Source organism: Stenella coeruleoalba (assembly GCF_951394435.1).
Source record: "Stenella coeruleoalba genome assembly, chromosome: 1".
Lineage (NCBI taxonomy): Eukaryota > Metazoa > Chordata > Mammalia > Artiodactyla > Delphinidae > Stenella > Stenella coeruleoalba.
In genome coordinates this window covers 187,567,957-187,583,487 of record NC_137169.1, presented here as the reverse complement: position 1 = coordinate 187,583,487, position 15,531 = coordinate 187,567,957, and the positions used below count along the sequence as shown (strand labels likewise).

At 39.4% G+C, this 15,531-nt stretch overlaps 1 protein-coding gene across 1 annotated transcript; it reads left to right on the top strand.

Annotated features, from left to right (window-relative positions):
* Nucleotides 1-4,186: 4,186 nt before the first annotated feature.
* LOC307183174 (lymphotactin-like) lies at nt 4,187-7,240 on the top strand (the record flags this gene model as incomplete). The annotated part of the gene is made up of 3 exons (XM_079915321.1): nt 4,187-4,247; nt 6,065-6,179; nt 7,081-7,240. The coding sequence occupies 3 exons, from the start codon at nt 4,187-4,189 to the stop codon at nt 7,238-7,240; spliced, it is 336 nt and encodes a 111-aa protein (XP_079771447.1).
* Between the last annotated feature and the right edge of the window lie 8,291 nt (nt 7,241-15,531).

Below are 15,531 nucleotides of genomic sequence, written 5' to 3'. Positions count from 1 at the left end.
TTCTCTTTTTTGTTTGCACAGCTCCTGGAGTTCAGCTTTGGATTTGGCCCCGTCTCTGCCTGTAGGTCACCTGAGGGCATCTGTTCCCTGCTCAGACAGGACGGGGTTAAAGTAGCAGCTGATTAGGGGGCTCTCTCTCATTCAGGCCGGGGGGAGGGTGGGGTATGGAATGCAGGGAAAGCCTGCAGCAGCAGAGGCTGGTGTGACATTGCAACAGCCTGAGATGCACCGTGTGTTCTCCCAGGTGAGTTGTCCCTGGATCACGGGACCCTGGCAGTGGCGGGATGCACAGGCCCCCATGAGGGGAGGTGTGGATAATGACCTGTGCTTGCACACAGGGTTTTTGGTGGCTGCAGCAGCAACCTTAGCATCTCATGCCTGTCTCTGCAGTCTGTGCTGATAGCCATGGCTCATGCCCATTTCTGGAGCTCGTTTAGGCGGTACTCTGAATGTCCTCTGCTTGTGCACCCTGAAACAATGGTCTCTTTCCTCTTAGGCAGTTCCAGACTTTTTCCTGGACTCTCTCCTGGTTAGCTGTGGTGCACTAGCCCCCTTCAGGCTGTGTTCATGCAGCCAACCCCAGTTCTCTCCCTGGGATCTCACCTCCAAAGCCCAAACCTCAGCTCCCAGCCCCCACCTGCTCCAGCGGGTGAGCAGACAAGCCTCTCAGGCTGGTGAGTGCTGGTCGGCACCAATCATCTGAGTGTGGGAATCTCTCCTCTTTGCCCTCTGCACCCCTATTGCTGTGCTCTCCTCCATGGCTCCGAAGCTTTCTCCCCACCACCCGTCTCCACCAGTGAAGGGGCTTCCTAGTATGTGGAAACTTTTCCTCCTTCACAGCTCCCTCCAAGAGGTGCAGGTCCCATCCCTATTCATTTGTCTATGTTGTTTTCTTTTTTCTTTTGCCCTACCCAGGTACGTGGGTAGTTTCTTGACTTTAGGGAAGTCTGAGGTCTTCTGCCAGTGTTCAGTAGGAGTTGTTCTACATGTAGATGTATTTCTGATGCATTTGTGGGGAGGAAGGTGATCTCCACATCTTACTCCTCCACTATCTTGGAGGTCTCTCCGCTATATTTATTATTAGTACTTTTGCCCTTTACCCTTTACACTAGAGTTAAGTGGTTAATGTACAGCAGAGCATCTAAATATATTAAACAATACATGGGGAAAAAAAAGTCTCTGGTTTTCACTCATGAAAATTTGCTACACCAAAGGATTTTTGAGCAGAGAAGTAACATATTACTTACATTTTGACGTGATCAACTTTGTCAGGTTGGTAAATTGACCAAAAGAAAGTAAGGGTGGAATTAGGAAAATCAGTTAGGAGGCTGTTGGACAAATCCAGGTAAGAAGTGACTGTGGCTTGGAGTTGGGTCTTTTTGGGTGGTGGGAATTGTTTAGATTCTATTTTGAAGACAGAGAGACAACAGTATTTTCTGACAGATTGGGTGTGCCATGTAAGAGAAAGAGAGGGGTCAAGGATGAGAAATATTTGTTCTAATATCTTTCAGTTGGTTGTCAATCAATGTCCACACATTAGCAGATTATGCCCATTTTGTACTAAGTTTCTATATTTTTGTTGGTTGCTTAATTCTTCTCCATCAGAGACTTTAGTGCATGCTTGGAAAAACTGAAATGAATAATTCATTCTCAGAGTTTAAGAAATCCTTTTTCAAAATGCTAAGTAAAAATTCAGCCATTGGTCAATTTGCTGATTTGACTATAAACATGAGAGGAAGACATAGGCACAATCTTCTGGCTTTATGTATTTAGATGTTCATCCTTTACGTGATGTACAATCATTATAATGTTGGTCTTTTGAAAAGAATTCATTTATTCAAAAACCCTTTGATGAGTGACCACTATATAGCAAACATTTTGCTAGTGCCAGAGACCCAGACAGCACTGAGGCAAATTCCCTACTCTCAAGCAGCCTGCCATCTAGTGGAAGATGCAGAAATGTAATTGAGTAGGAGAATAAAATGAGATTAGTGATAGAACAGTGGTGGCTAGAAAGTTCCAAGAGAGCATAGAAGATGGCACAACTTAATTGTATCTGGAGAATTCAGGAAAACTTGTAGAAAGAGGATGAGTTTACAAATAATTATGTAGGGAGCTAGGATGGGCATTCCAGAAAATGGAGGCAATATATTGGGAGTAGAAGAGAGGATGGCCCATTTGGTTGACTGCACAGACATTTATTAAGGCTAGAGGTTTTGGAACATGTGCATGAGTGGTGGAAAATGAGTCTTAAAAGAAGCAGTGTTATATCTTGAACACCTTTACATATGACAATGAATGAATCCTGTAGGCAATGGGAATTAGCAAAGAGGTTCTCAGCAGGAAAACAACCTGATTAGATCAAGACTTTAGAATGATTACTCTGGCAATGCTGTGGAAAATAGTTGGAAAGAGAGGAGACCCAAGCCTGGGGAATCAGTTGGTATACTGCAGTAGTCCTAACAAGGAGTGATGGGGTCTTGCCTTGAGCATTGTGGCGAGAAAGGAGAAGACATACAGAAGAGCTACTTTGAAGGTATACTTAGTCCAGCTTGGTTGAGAACAACATATGGGTAGCTAGCAATGAGTCTAAGATGACCCAAGTAATCTGTATTTGGAAATTGAATCGTAGATAACACATTATTCGATGTCAAAGAGTAATAGGAGGAGAAGCATTTTGAGTAGAAAGATGTGTTCAAAGTTTAAGAACTGACAGTGTAGCCACGTGGAGATAACTAAAAAGCTATTTGAATATCTGAGTAAAATCTGGGTGGAAAATTAAATGCCATTAATGAAAAGCATCTTAGAGGTTAACCTATAATTTCTATAGAAATATAGGAATTAGTTTTCATATCCTTAATAACAATGGCAAAACCTTTTAGCTATACATATATTTAATCAGAATGTTATTTTCATATCCCTGAATGGTAATGACTAAACCTTTTAGCTACACACATAATTAATAAATGCATTTTATAGATACTTATGTTAAATAAAACAAGACAAAAACCAAGAACAACAAATTGAGTGCCAGATAGGTTGTATTGTAGCCGATACACTGAAACCCTGCTGGAAGAATTGCAAATGGAAATTACATTTTGGGAAGTATATATGTCAATATGTAGCAAGAGTTATAAAGATGATCATATGATTTTGCCTAGTAATCCTACGTCTGGTGATTAAAAGCAAAAGATTCAGTGTAATTAATCAAAATTTACCTTACAGATGTGGTTTATATAACAATAAGTTATAAGGGGATGGTTTAAGTGCCTGTGCATGTGTTTATTTAGAGTAGAAACATGAAGACTATGAAGAAACATGGCAGCATATATACATAGATGTAAAAATAGTCTTTATAATTGTCTCAACTCTGCAAACATATATATACTGATAGATACTCATTGAAAAACATTAAAAATGAAAACAGTCAGAATGGTAAGATTATAGATAATTTCCTTTTTCTTTTTTCCAAAATTTTATGTCAGGACAACTTTTCAAAATCTTTTAAAAAGGTATGTATTAAGTTACAATAAACCAAACCCATGCATATAGACAGGCTCCAAACATTATTGAAATGTTTCTTGGGTATGTGGGGAGGCTGGTGTAAAGAAAGGGGATCACTTGAATGAGGGCAGAAGAGAGAAATAAGATTAAGGCAGAGGAGTGAGGAGCTCAGGGAAGCAATAGCATCCTTTCACCTCCCTAAGGTGTCACTGGGCTTAGGATTCACAGTGGTGGAAGCCTCATGTCACAGCTGATGTTCCATGAGGCAGGTGGGGGAGATGGACCACAGGGATCACTCCACCTTGTTTCCTTTACACTGTCTCTGTGCTGGGCCATGACACTGGCATGGCCTTGGGGCATGTGTGCAGTGGAAGATTTGAATTTAGACTGGTGGCAGGAGATGAGACAACTATGTTTCTTCTGTGCACATATTTGGTTTCACGGACACGTTAACCACAGGAGAGAAAAGGCCACAAGGTGTTGGGTTAGTATGAGTGGGGACAAAGGAACTTATTTTTTCAACCAAAGAAAGCATCAGTATTGCAAAGACTTTCCGTGATTCCACACCCACCTCGGAAGCGCCCTCTCACCACAGGAAGTGCGCTGATCACTGGAGGAATAAAGGAGACTGAAAGGATCAGTTCCTCAGCCTCTCGCTGCACAGCTCATCAGGACCTCAGCCATGAGACTTCTCATCCTGGCCTTCCTCGGGATCTGCTGTCTCGCTGCATACACTGTGGAAGGTAAGTCAAAAGCTTATTTATGAGATAAGGAGCATCTATGTATGCAGGCAGTGGCCACACATTTTCGTTTTGACTCAAGCTTTGACTGCAGTAAACTTTCGCCCAGCTTAGCCTCAGACTTCCCTAGTGAAAATGGGAATAACTTGACTCTAGGAGACTTTGTAGATTTTGAAGATAGAACTTGGTCACAATCTGGGCTCCTATTTTTCACAATTGGGTGATTTGGGGTAAATTTCTTTACCTCTCTGTGCCTGTGCTTCCTTATCTATAAGAAGAATGTAATAACCGATACGCTTACCTGGGATTAAAATGAAATAAATCTTATGATCACTTATCAGGTTTCCACACACGTCCTAACTTCTTGATTAATGTTAGTTGTGGAATGCTGATGACGATTGTATATACCTTTGAAGCTTTTGCCTATTTAATATTGACCTTGATAAAATCTCAAAAATTTTGAGAGTTCACAAAGTGGGAATGAAGTAGATGGTTTATGTTCTGAAGCAAAACAATGTTCTATTAAAACAAAAATGACTGGTAGCTCACACCTTTACACCCAGGAAATCAATTTTACATTAAGTGTGTAGGAGAGTCTGTTATTACTGCTATGAATGTTGTTCCCACTGATGATCAATTTCTTGAGTTTATAAGAGACCATAAGTGCTAACAAATATCAACGTCTTATATACAATCAGATAAACCTACAAGACATACCCAGATGAGACTTAGTTATACTGAGACTTACCTGAGCATTCTACACATATTTCTTCAAAGATCATTTTTTCCAAGCTGGTTGGAGTATATTTCTCCTTGTGGCTCTGGCCACAAGAGGGAATATCCTTTGGGTATAATTAATGTTTCAGTTAACTCTCCTTTCAACCTTCTAATCCATAGACTTATTACTTAGACTAGAATATCTGAACCTGATCATGGATGCCAAGGGTGTCCGTAAATAGAGATGGCAATGTCTGGAACTCCCTGAAATTGTGCCCCAAATTAAAAAAAAATATTGATGAAACAAAAACTTTAGGCCAAATGTCTTAACCATGGCTGGCTGGCATTTGTCTGAGAAAACAGGCTGCCATTTGGTAGAAACCCATGTACGGGTAGGGGAAATAAGACTGAGGAAGACTGTAGACACTTGGGTATTTCCCTCTTTCACTGCGGTCAGCGACAGTTCAGCATTAAAAGTAAGTTGGCAAATGTAGAGGATTAAGAATGTGCAGGCTGGATATTGTGTGATGGAGAGAAGGAGAGATGAAGAGCAATGGTAGTGAACACCGGGTCAGTTTCATGTTTATAAAATGCCTTCTGATACCAGCAACACTATAGCTCAAACTTCATCAACATTGGCTATTATTTAAGATGCTTTTTTGCTGAATATTTCTCTGAGAAATATTCTCTGAGAATACTTGCTTCCCTGAGTAGCAAATGCCAGTCTCCAGCTTAGGAATAAATCAGCACTTAGAAACCCTTTTTAGATTTTAGAAAACCCTTACTATTATTAACTCTCCCAAGTTATTTTCCCTTCTCCAATGTAAGATGTTCTCTAAACTTAGAAGGTTTAATCCTCCGGGGCCATTTCTATTGAGGATGAGTATTTAATGAACTACTTCCCTTACATATTTCACATTCTACCATTTAAAATGAGGACACCTTTATTTATTCAGTCAAGAATGAACTACCTCTCCCACATTTAGTGTTGCCTTCCCCAAATTACTCTTTATCAGATCACTCTTTATTTTATTTACAGCACTCTAACATTGATAGTATTAACAATTATATTTTATTTTTGTTTGTTTGGTTTTCTTTACCAGGTGTGGGGAGTGAAGTTCTAGACAAGAACATCTGTGTGAGTCTGACTACCAAGCAACTGCCAATTAAAAAAATCAAGACCTACACCATCAAGGAGGGCCCCATGAAAGCAGTGATGTGAGTTGCTCTCCCCCAAATCTGGGCTTGATGGAACACAGTATATAGAAATGCTGCCCTCCTCAGGAAAAATGTCAACAAGGAGGAAAACCTCAACATAGCCAATAGTCTTTCTGTTTTTCCATATGAACCATGCCTTTATGTAGCCCCAAACAATGTTTATGACAAAAAATTAGCAACAAGTGAAGGATATCACCCTCCTTTCTGCTTTATCTTAGCAGAAGAATCTAACTGGGAATCAGATGAATAATATGCTCAGTCCCGAGGGTTAGGTTTATAGCTGGCTGGTTCAGATCAGGATTTGACCGTAGAGACACACTGGTATGGGATGCCTTCCTTCCCATCCTTCCCCTTCCCTGCCTTTCTCTGCCCTTATGGTGGGCTGGAGTAGAGTGCCATATTTTATCAGTTGCCATATCTCGAGGAATAGTGTCAACAACTAGCCTACATGGTACCGTTCTCTTTCTAGGATCTCATCTTCAGAACAGCAACTCTTCCCAACACACAATTGCAACTTTACCTCCCAAAATATGATAAAGAAATTACCTTTTGTCCAGAAAATAAGATGAGTGTGTTTAAATTTGAAAAAGAAATGATATGTAATAATTGGACTAGATGACCTCAAATGTCCGGTTTAATTACATCACCTGGTAGCAATGATGAGAAAAGGAGCCTGCAATTTATGCTGAGCCAGGGATCTGGGTATTACCTGGAGCTATTTCTCCTTTATGGGAAAATAGATTGCAGAGGAAAGATTTTCATTTATGTTCTCCTGAATCTGAAAGACTGTTTTGTCCAGTCATTTCTGCACAAGATCTCTTATATATGATCTGATCTTAACTTCTGGTCCCAAGACTTTGAGGATGTGACTGACTTTGTCTATTTTTTCTTTGCATTGCAGATTTATTACCAGACGTGGCCTTAAAGTCTGTGCTGATCCACAAGTTGAATGGGTGAAAAAAGCAGTCCGAACAATAAAGTCCACCAGGAGAAATGTGAGCCAGACCAAGCCTACAAGAGCCCAACAATCCAGCAGTACAGCTGTGATCCTGAGTGGGTAGTGACCCTCTGGCGTCTTGTCCCCTCACTAGCCAGGCAGCTCATTTCCCTTTAAAGCTCATGGACTCATTACATTATATTCACCTTTTATAAAAGTGCTGCATGAGTCAAATTATTGTTTTTATATTTTTATGTCTTTCATATTCATTTAGATGCTCTAATTAATAAATATTTATTATTAAGAACAGTACCAAAGTTTATTCATTACATATTGGGAAAAATAATACATCATTTGTGTCTATTTCTGTCCTAACTGTACTTCATTGATGGTATCCATGATGGGAGAGATTTTGGTCAGTGTTTATCAGCGATGAAAGATATATTCATCATTTTTAGGTTCTAGAGTAAAATGGTTCTCTACACATGAGTCATAGTTGGCACCTCTGATAATACAATTTAATATCTATTTCAACCTACACATGAGTCATAGTTGACACCTGTGGTAATGACAATTTAATATCTACTTCAACCTGTCTTCATAATGGAGTTCTTTTTTTATGGAATAAGCAAGAAAATCATCCAACAATTATTTGGTCCCCATACTGAGGGTTTGCTACTCAAAAAGTGGCTTCATTCAAGTTTGATCTGGAGCAAACACATACCTCTGTGTTTCATGTGATGTCCTGTAAAGGAAAGAAAACAAATATAACTTGCCACTTCTTTCATTTGCCAAAGTAGCAAGGATCAGACTTTTGATGAAAGGATAATTTATTCAAACAAAAATCAGTTCTCCTCAAATTGGGCAATGATCTCACTGTCTTTCTGTGATTTCCATAATTGTCACTACTCTAGTTATCATACAAGTCATGCTTTTTTTTTTTTTTTTTTTTTTTTTGCCAGTAAGGTTTTAACATCCCAAACTGTCACCAGGAACATTTTTTGAATGTGATCACAATTTGCAGTAAAGTTTTAATTAAAGCTACTTCATCTGGTCACTAAACACCCCAGACTCATGCCCTCCTGTTCTTATTAAATTTCTAATTTGCTTCGTGTTTAAGACTCTACTATCCAAGTAGCTGATGATGTACACGTTCACTTCTATCTGACTTTAAATAGTTAAGAACTGATCAGACCTTGATAACTTCAAGGGAAGAGAAAGGACTAACTGTTTTCTAGTCCTAAGGGGACACTCCACAATGTCAAGTATTTTTAGAATGTTACCTGAGGGCAGTTTGTTGGAATCAGTTTTACTTCTAATCTCATCCAACTAGTGAACCACAGAGGAAACCATTAAAACACTTCCTCATAGTGAAAAGTGGGGTCATCTATCCTTCCCTATTGCTATTTGCCCACAATAACTTTCAAAGCTGGTTTTTAAGAAAACACTGAGAAGAAAACACCTGCTTTATGAGGGGTGAAACATAGCAAAGTCAAGTCACAGAAGATGAAAGGAAAGTTTCCTTAATGAACATGTACTTGCATTCCCCAAATGTCTCCCAAACCCTAGAGGTTTTCATGAAATAATAATAATACGACATGTGGAAGGATATGGGTAAACGCATTTTACTAACTTGGCACATTATCTAAGGTGGCTATGTGATGCTAAGTGGTTTCAACCAAATAGTGCACATAACTTTTAACTAACTGACTCGATGTTTTGAATCATTTAGGTAGGACCTATGTCTACTAACTATAGTGCTGTGGTTTAATGGATTTCAATTCAATTCAAAGAAATAATCTAAGAAGAAGAGATCTCAAAATATTAATTGTTTTAGTGGCTGGTGACCCCCCTTTTGTGCTCTTGTGGTGTCTTATACTTAACTTTAACCTAAAACTTACCAATTTATATTGAAATTGCTTATTTGCCTGTCTGTGCTTCCCCCACCCCAATCCTGAAATTAGACTGGAAGCTGCTTGTGTGTATTATTACACCAGGTCCCCAGTGCCTAGCATAGAACTGTGTGTGGGGAGTCAATTGATATTTGTTGGATGAATGGGAGGAATAACATATATTACATTATTTCCTTCATTCTACTCTTTCATATTTCTAAAATTATATATAACACAAAATAAACTTTATTAACAGAAAGTTCAATTCAGCAAACAGTTTTGGGTACTTGCTATAAGACAGTCACTGTGTTAAGCTTAGTATACATCAAGATAAGTAAAACACCACTTCTGCTCTCCAGGAAATCATAGACCAGTGGATGACACTATGATGTAAGAAAACCAATTGTAGTCGAGCGTTTGAAACAGGTAATAATATGGGCATGCTCAAGAGAGAAGGGAATAATTATCCTGAGAATGTTCTCTAAATTTTTTTCTGAATTTACATATAATTATGAATGACTATTATTAATAAGAAATGGAGGATGCATCCTAAGTTGGTTTGAAGAAAGATGGTGTCACATATTTCTCTCTTCTCTAGGAAATTCTTCCACTGTGATTGTAATATTTGTAGCGTATTCTATTCTTTCCTAGATATTTGCTGTAACAATAAAGTGAGTATAAAACTGTTACTGAAATTTAATTGGTGGGAAAACTGAGCCACAGAGAGCTTGATTGTCTTGGCTAAGAGCACGCAGTTATTGAGAAACTGAGCCTGATCTCAGAGAGCAACTTTCTGTGATATCTCAGCCTCAGGAAGGAGAGTGATAATCTATAAGTCTTCTTAGAGTGGGTATGATGTAGGCAATCTCTGAGCAGGGCCACATTATCTCACCAGTCTCAGATTTTTACACATAAATTAGAAGTATTTGAAGACTACAACAAGTACTTCCCATTTGCCTTTTTCTATGCAATTATTTAAAAAATATTTTTATTTTATCAAAGTAATACATGAACATGGTCAAAAGTTTAAGTAGTACAAAAGGAGTACTAATGAAAATGGATAATTTCCTGCCCTATTCTTCCTGTTTTCTAACCTTCCTCCTCACAGACAACTGCTTTAACTCTTTTAGCTGATGGCTCTTCTGATAGTCACCTTCAAATCACCAATGTTTGGTCACCATTAATTCCCGGGCTATGAATTTTGGGCATTGTTTGTGGCTGCCTTTATGATACATGAGGATTTAGTTCACTTCTTCCATTCTCTACATATAATTATGTTGATATTTTAATTATCTATGTTTATAGATTTAGGTAATATACCTATCATTTATTTCTTATTTGGTCAACTGTGGACAATACTTCTTGACTTTCCATTTTGTAATATTGTTCTGTTGTCTATAGCAAATACTTAACTAGTTTTTACTATGTAACCAGCACTATTTCATTGATTTGCAAATGTGAAGACATTTAATCACATTATAGACCTCAGTTAAAGACAAAACGCCTAAGACATAAACTATTGGCTTGTGTTGGATAGAGTTCAGATTTGAACCCATGGAAGCCTGGCTCCAAGTTCATGCTCTTGACCACTATGTCATGCTGCCTTCCTCGCTTTAGGAGCCAGTTTCCCAAAGACCAAACCATATGTAATATATCCATGAAAAGTCTACTAAGACCTACATAATATTTTCATTTAACCAACCTAATTAATTAATTAGCTCATTCATTCAGTAAATATTTGTTGACGGTCTATTATATGCCAGAGGCTGTAACCATAAGCAGAACAAAGCCCCTGCTTTCACAGAGCTTACATTCTGATAAGATGTGCCTTCTATTCCTTACTCCAGGGTATTTATTTATTTATTTATATTTATTTTTTTATATTGAAGTATAGTTGATTTACAATGTTGTGTTATTACTGCTGTACAGCAAAGTGATTCAGTTTTTTATATATGTGTATATTATATATGTATATATATATTCTTTTTTATATTCTTTTCCATTATGGTTTATCACAGGAGATTGAATATAGTTCTCTGTGCTATACAGTAGGACTTTGTTGTTTATCCATTCTATATATAATAGTTTGCATCTGCTAACCCCAACCTTCCACTCCACCCCAGGGTTCTTTTATCTACTCACTCAGCCAACAGATTCTTACTGAGTGCCTAACGTAGTTCAGACACTTTGCTGAGCACTGGAACGCAGTGGTGAAACCAGACACAATCCTCACCTTCAGGGAGCTTACCCAACTAAGCAGACAATTTCAACAATACTGTAACCTGTGATGATAGGGGAAGCAGGGAGTGTGAAGTTTGGGCAGACAGGAGCAAACCTGTCCAGGTCTTAGCAGGTGGAGAGGGTCAGGACAGGCTTCCCCTTGAAAATACCTTTTAACCTGAGACCTAAAGAATGAGTCAGAGTTATCCAGGGGAGTTCAGTGCAATCCAGGCAAAGGAACAAGCAACACATGAAAAGACCAGCAGGCGAGAGAAATCCAGATGCATTAAGGAAATGAAAGTAGTTTAATATGACTGAGGGACAAAGCTAAGCTTTGACAAAAAAGAGAGTGTGAGCAAAAGGTGAGGTTAGAGAGATGGAGGAGATCACCAATGGCTTTGTCTGCCAGATGGAGGAGTTTTACTCCATCCTAAAGGTAGTGGGAAATGACGCTGGCTGCCAGGTGGTAAAAGGTGTGCAGAGAGGAAAACAGGAGCTGGGAAGACAGTTGGGAAGTGGCTCTGGGCTTGATAACTTTTGAACTTGGCCTGGCGTGCTGTGACACATTTTTCCTTTTCCTCATGTTTTTTTCCTGCTCAGCCCGGGAGCACATTAACGATGCATAATTGCCTAACTCTGGCTGTGTAGCCCCGCTGTACATGCCAAATGCCTCAGACCAGCAAATCCAATCACTGCTTCTTTGGATGTGGGGAGCCAGGTTTGAGATGGGAGAATATTGCATTTATGGGACTTGCTTTATTATTTATACTTTTTTATTGGCTGAGCTGAGATTGGATCTGTGTAGTCAAGATTGAAGCCAACCACCAAGAGGAAGGAGAAGGCAGGGTTGAGAGGCAATAAACTTGATATCAGTTATTCAATTTTCTGAATATTTGTGGAGCACCTGCATACTACAAGGAGCACAGGATCTAGTCTGCTATCATAAAGCCCATGATCTCATGGGGAGAAAGTGCAGTCACCAAAGACTTTCCCACTTGAATGTTCCAAACAACTTAGCTCAGGGCTCACCTCCTCTTAGAGACCTTTCTGATGTCCCCAGCCTAGGTGACACCCCTCTCATGGGCCCACTCAGCCCCTGGGCTTACCTCTACTATCATTCATATTACTCTGAAATACAAATTTATTTTTCTTTACTTTCTATCTTACTTAGTAGTCAGGGTAGGGACTGCGAATTTGATCTCTGTGTACCTAGTACCTGGTATAGTGCCTGGCACATCATAGGCTTCCAATAAATTTTTGTGGAATATACACTACATTATACGTATCTGTACCTTAGCAGTTATCATAAAGAGCTATAGGAATGCAGAAGAGAGAATATTTAAATCTGTGCTGGGAAGGTTAGGAAAAGCTCTGCAGAAAAGGTGATATAAAAACTGTACCTTTAAACCTGAGAAGAAAAATGCCAGGATGAAACAGTAGGGGTGGACAGTCCTGCCAGAGGGAACTGTGCGAATGAGAAAGAACAGAGGCAGGTAAATCAAGGCCTGTTCAGGGAAACTGCTCATTTCTAGGGTAGCTGGGGTATAGAGCTCAGAAATCACAGAGGAAAGGAAGTCAAGGCTAGATTGAGATCACCCAGAGTGCCATGCCAAAGGGTGTGATTTTAAATAGTGGGTCCCAGGGAGCAGCATAATCAAATTTGACTTGGAGGAGGGCAGAAAATGGTTGAGGGTGGAGGGGAATAGTGAAGTGAACACTGAGTCAGGTTGGAAAAGATGGGTCCAGGCTGGAGGATATGGTGGCCTGAATTAGGCTGTAGCAGTGAGGGGCCTGAGACAGAATTAGAATGGCTTGGTTATCAACTGGATGTGGAGAATAAGTTAGTTGGAGGAGTTGAAACTGCACTGAGGTTTCCAGCTTGGGTGGATGGTTAAGAAACAGCACGACTGATTGGTAAGATTTTAGTGTGGTTACTAATAGACTCTGAAGAAAATAAATAGTACCAAGGAAGAGATGCAGAGAAGGAGGAGGTCTGAAAGATGAAAAAACTGATTATCAACCTTAATACTCAAATAATTCAGACTTAAAGCCCAAACTACATTTCTATCCCTGTTTGACAGACTATCTTTTTACAAGGATGAGGTAAAAATAAAACTGAATATCTGTGAAACCTTATGCCCCTTGGTGAAAAAAGGTACACATAAAGGGAATACAGTATCCACTGGGTGAGTCACCAGTGTTATTTTAAGAGGGATTTGTCACATGGCAGTGAGAGGCAGAGAGGAGCAAAGATATGAATCCATAATGAGAAAAAAAAAAAGAAATGAGGTGAAAGAAAAGGTTTTGTGTGGGAGTTAGGAGTGCCCAAGCATGACAGCAAGGTGGAGTTTGATGAGAGAGGACGAGGGAGAAGGTCAAAGAGATTTTTTTCTTTCTTTGGGAGGAAGTAGTAAAAATTGGGACAGACTGCTGAAAGTGGAAGGCCAGAGCAGTGACCTGGAATTATTATTTTGGAAGCTAGGAAGGAAATTTAGAGGAATCTCTGCTGAGAGAAATTTGTACCCCCCCCCCACCGCCTCTCCCCTCAATCCTTCCAAAAGAAATTTCAATCAAATACAAGTAATATATGTTGATTTCCTTTCACACTGTGCTGCCTAGAGTAATTGCTAAGGCTGTATAATTTGCTTCCTCCTGAAACTTGTGATTTCTCTCATCAAGGTGGAACTGCTGAATGAGATATTTGGGAAGAAGTTTCACATTATAGAGTAAGGAAACAAAAGGCCACATGGCTAGACTGAGATGATCTTAGCCAGAAGCACCAGGTGCTGTATGAGGGAAGAGTGGATTCCCATTTCTCTGAAGCCTGGGTAGAGGAGATGCGTGGGTGCAGAGATGGATGGGTGGGTGAAGAGATGGATGGGTGAGAGGAGTATTGGCAAATTAACCTGTCATAAGCAGCGGGTGAAAGAGGAGAGAAGACTAGTCATGTGCTCTCTCTGTCTTTCTCTCTCTCCCCTTCTTGCTCTCTGGGGTAGACACTGATGTGGTAGTTAGAAGTGTAGCTCTGCCTGGTATACATTTGTATACTGGTTTTACCACTTACTATATAGGTGACCATGGGGAAATTCTTCAATTTCTCTGTGCCTTAGGTTGCCTCATTTATAAAATTAGAATAATAATAGTGCTGACTTCATAGGATTATTACGAGGGTCAAAACACTTAAAACAGAGCCTGGCACATAGTGAAGACTCAATAAATGACAGCTTTTATTATCCCTAGTGGATAGGCTGGAATAGGAGGTAGTAAAAGGGAGGATAGATAAAAAAGGGAATAGATCAAGAATCTATAAGATTTCCTGTATGCTTACATTTACTGGTTGATGCTTCTGTCTTCACCATTTAGGCAAAACTGGATTTAATTTTCTATATTTTCTAAATAATTGTATTTAACTCATCAAGTCATAAATTGTTCTACGGAATATTTGTACCATGAGAGCCTCCACTTAAAAAAAGGTACTCTAGTCAAATGTATTTAGGAAATGATCATACCATCCTCCTTCTGTTGGAGAATCATGGTGACATAGCTTGTCAAAGTCTCTGAAAAGTACTATGAAAAAGATAGCCATTAAACCTCACTTAGTCCTGTGTGCCAGCTAAGAATTGTCACTTGCCATCTGCCTCTACAAGAATGAAGTCACTAGCCACTGCAGTTGCTGACCTTCAACACACCGTGAAAGGAGTTCAGTGTGGAGTTCAGTGTGGAGATCAGGAATGAGGCACTCTGCTCTGAGAAAAACTGGCAGAACAGGCCTTCAGATAAATATTTTCAGGAGATTTTATGAGCCCAAATTCTTGCATCTTCTCATATCCAGAAAAGCACTAAAATCATTAACGGAGACATCTGCTCCTTGTGACTAGCAGCAAGCCTCTACCAAAATGTGTGCCTGATTGCATGTATCCCCCTTCACCAAAATCACATGTAGACTGACCCCCCAACCCCACCTTTTCAGAGCAGTTTCTCGGAGCTATCTGAGAGGCTGTCTCTCAGGCTATAGTCCTTATTTCGTCTCAAATAAAACTTAACTCAAAATTCTCATGTTGTGCTTTTTTTTTTTCCTCCTCAATTGACACGTGTTTCCTCAAGTTAACCTGAGTACAAAACTTCTTTCCATACCATTGATAAACATCCCAAGAACATCTATTGAACATAAATTCCTCAAAAGATTGAAGACTAAAAATCTCTCAGATCCATAATCCCGAAAGAATAAAACCGTAATCCATCAATAGCATCAACACAATCAGAAAAAGGAATCTGCTCCGTGTTCCCTCACTTATATCTCTGT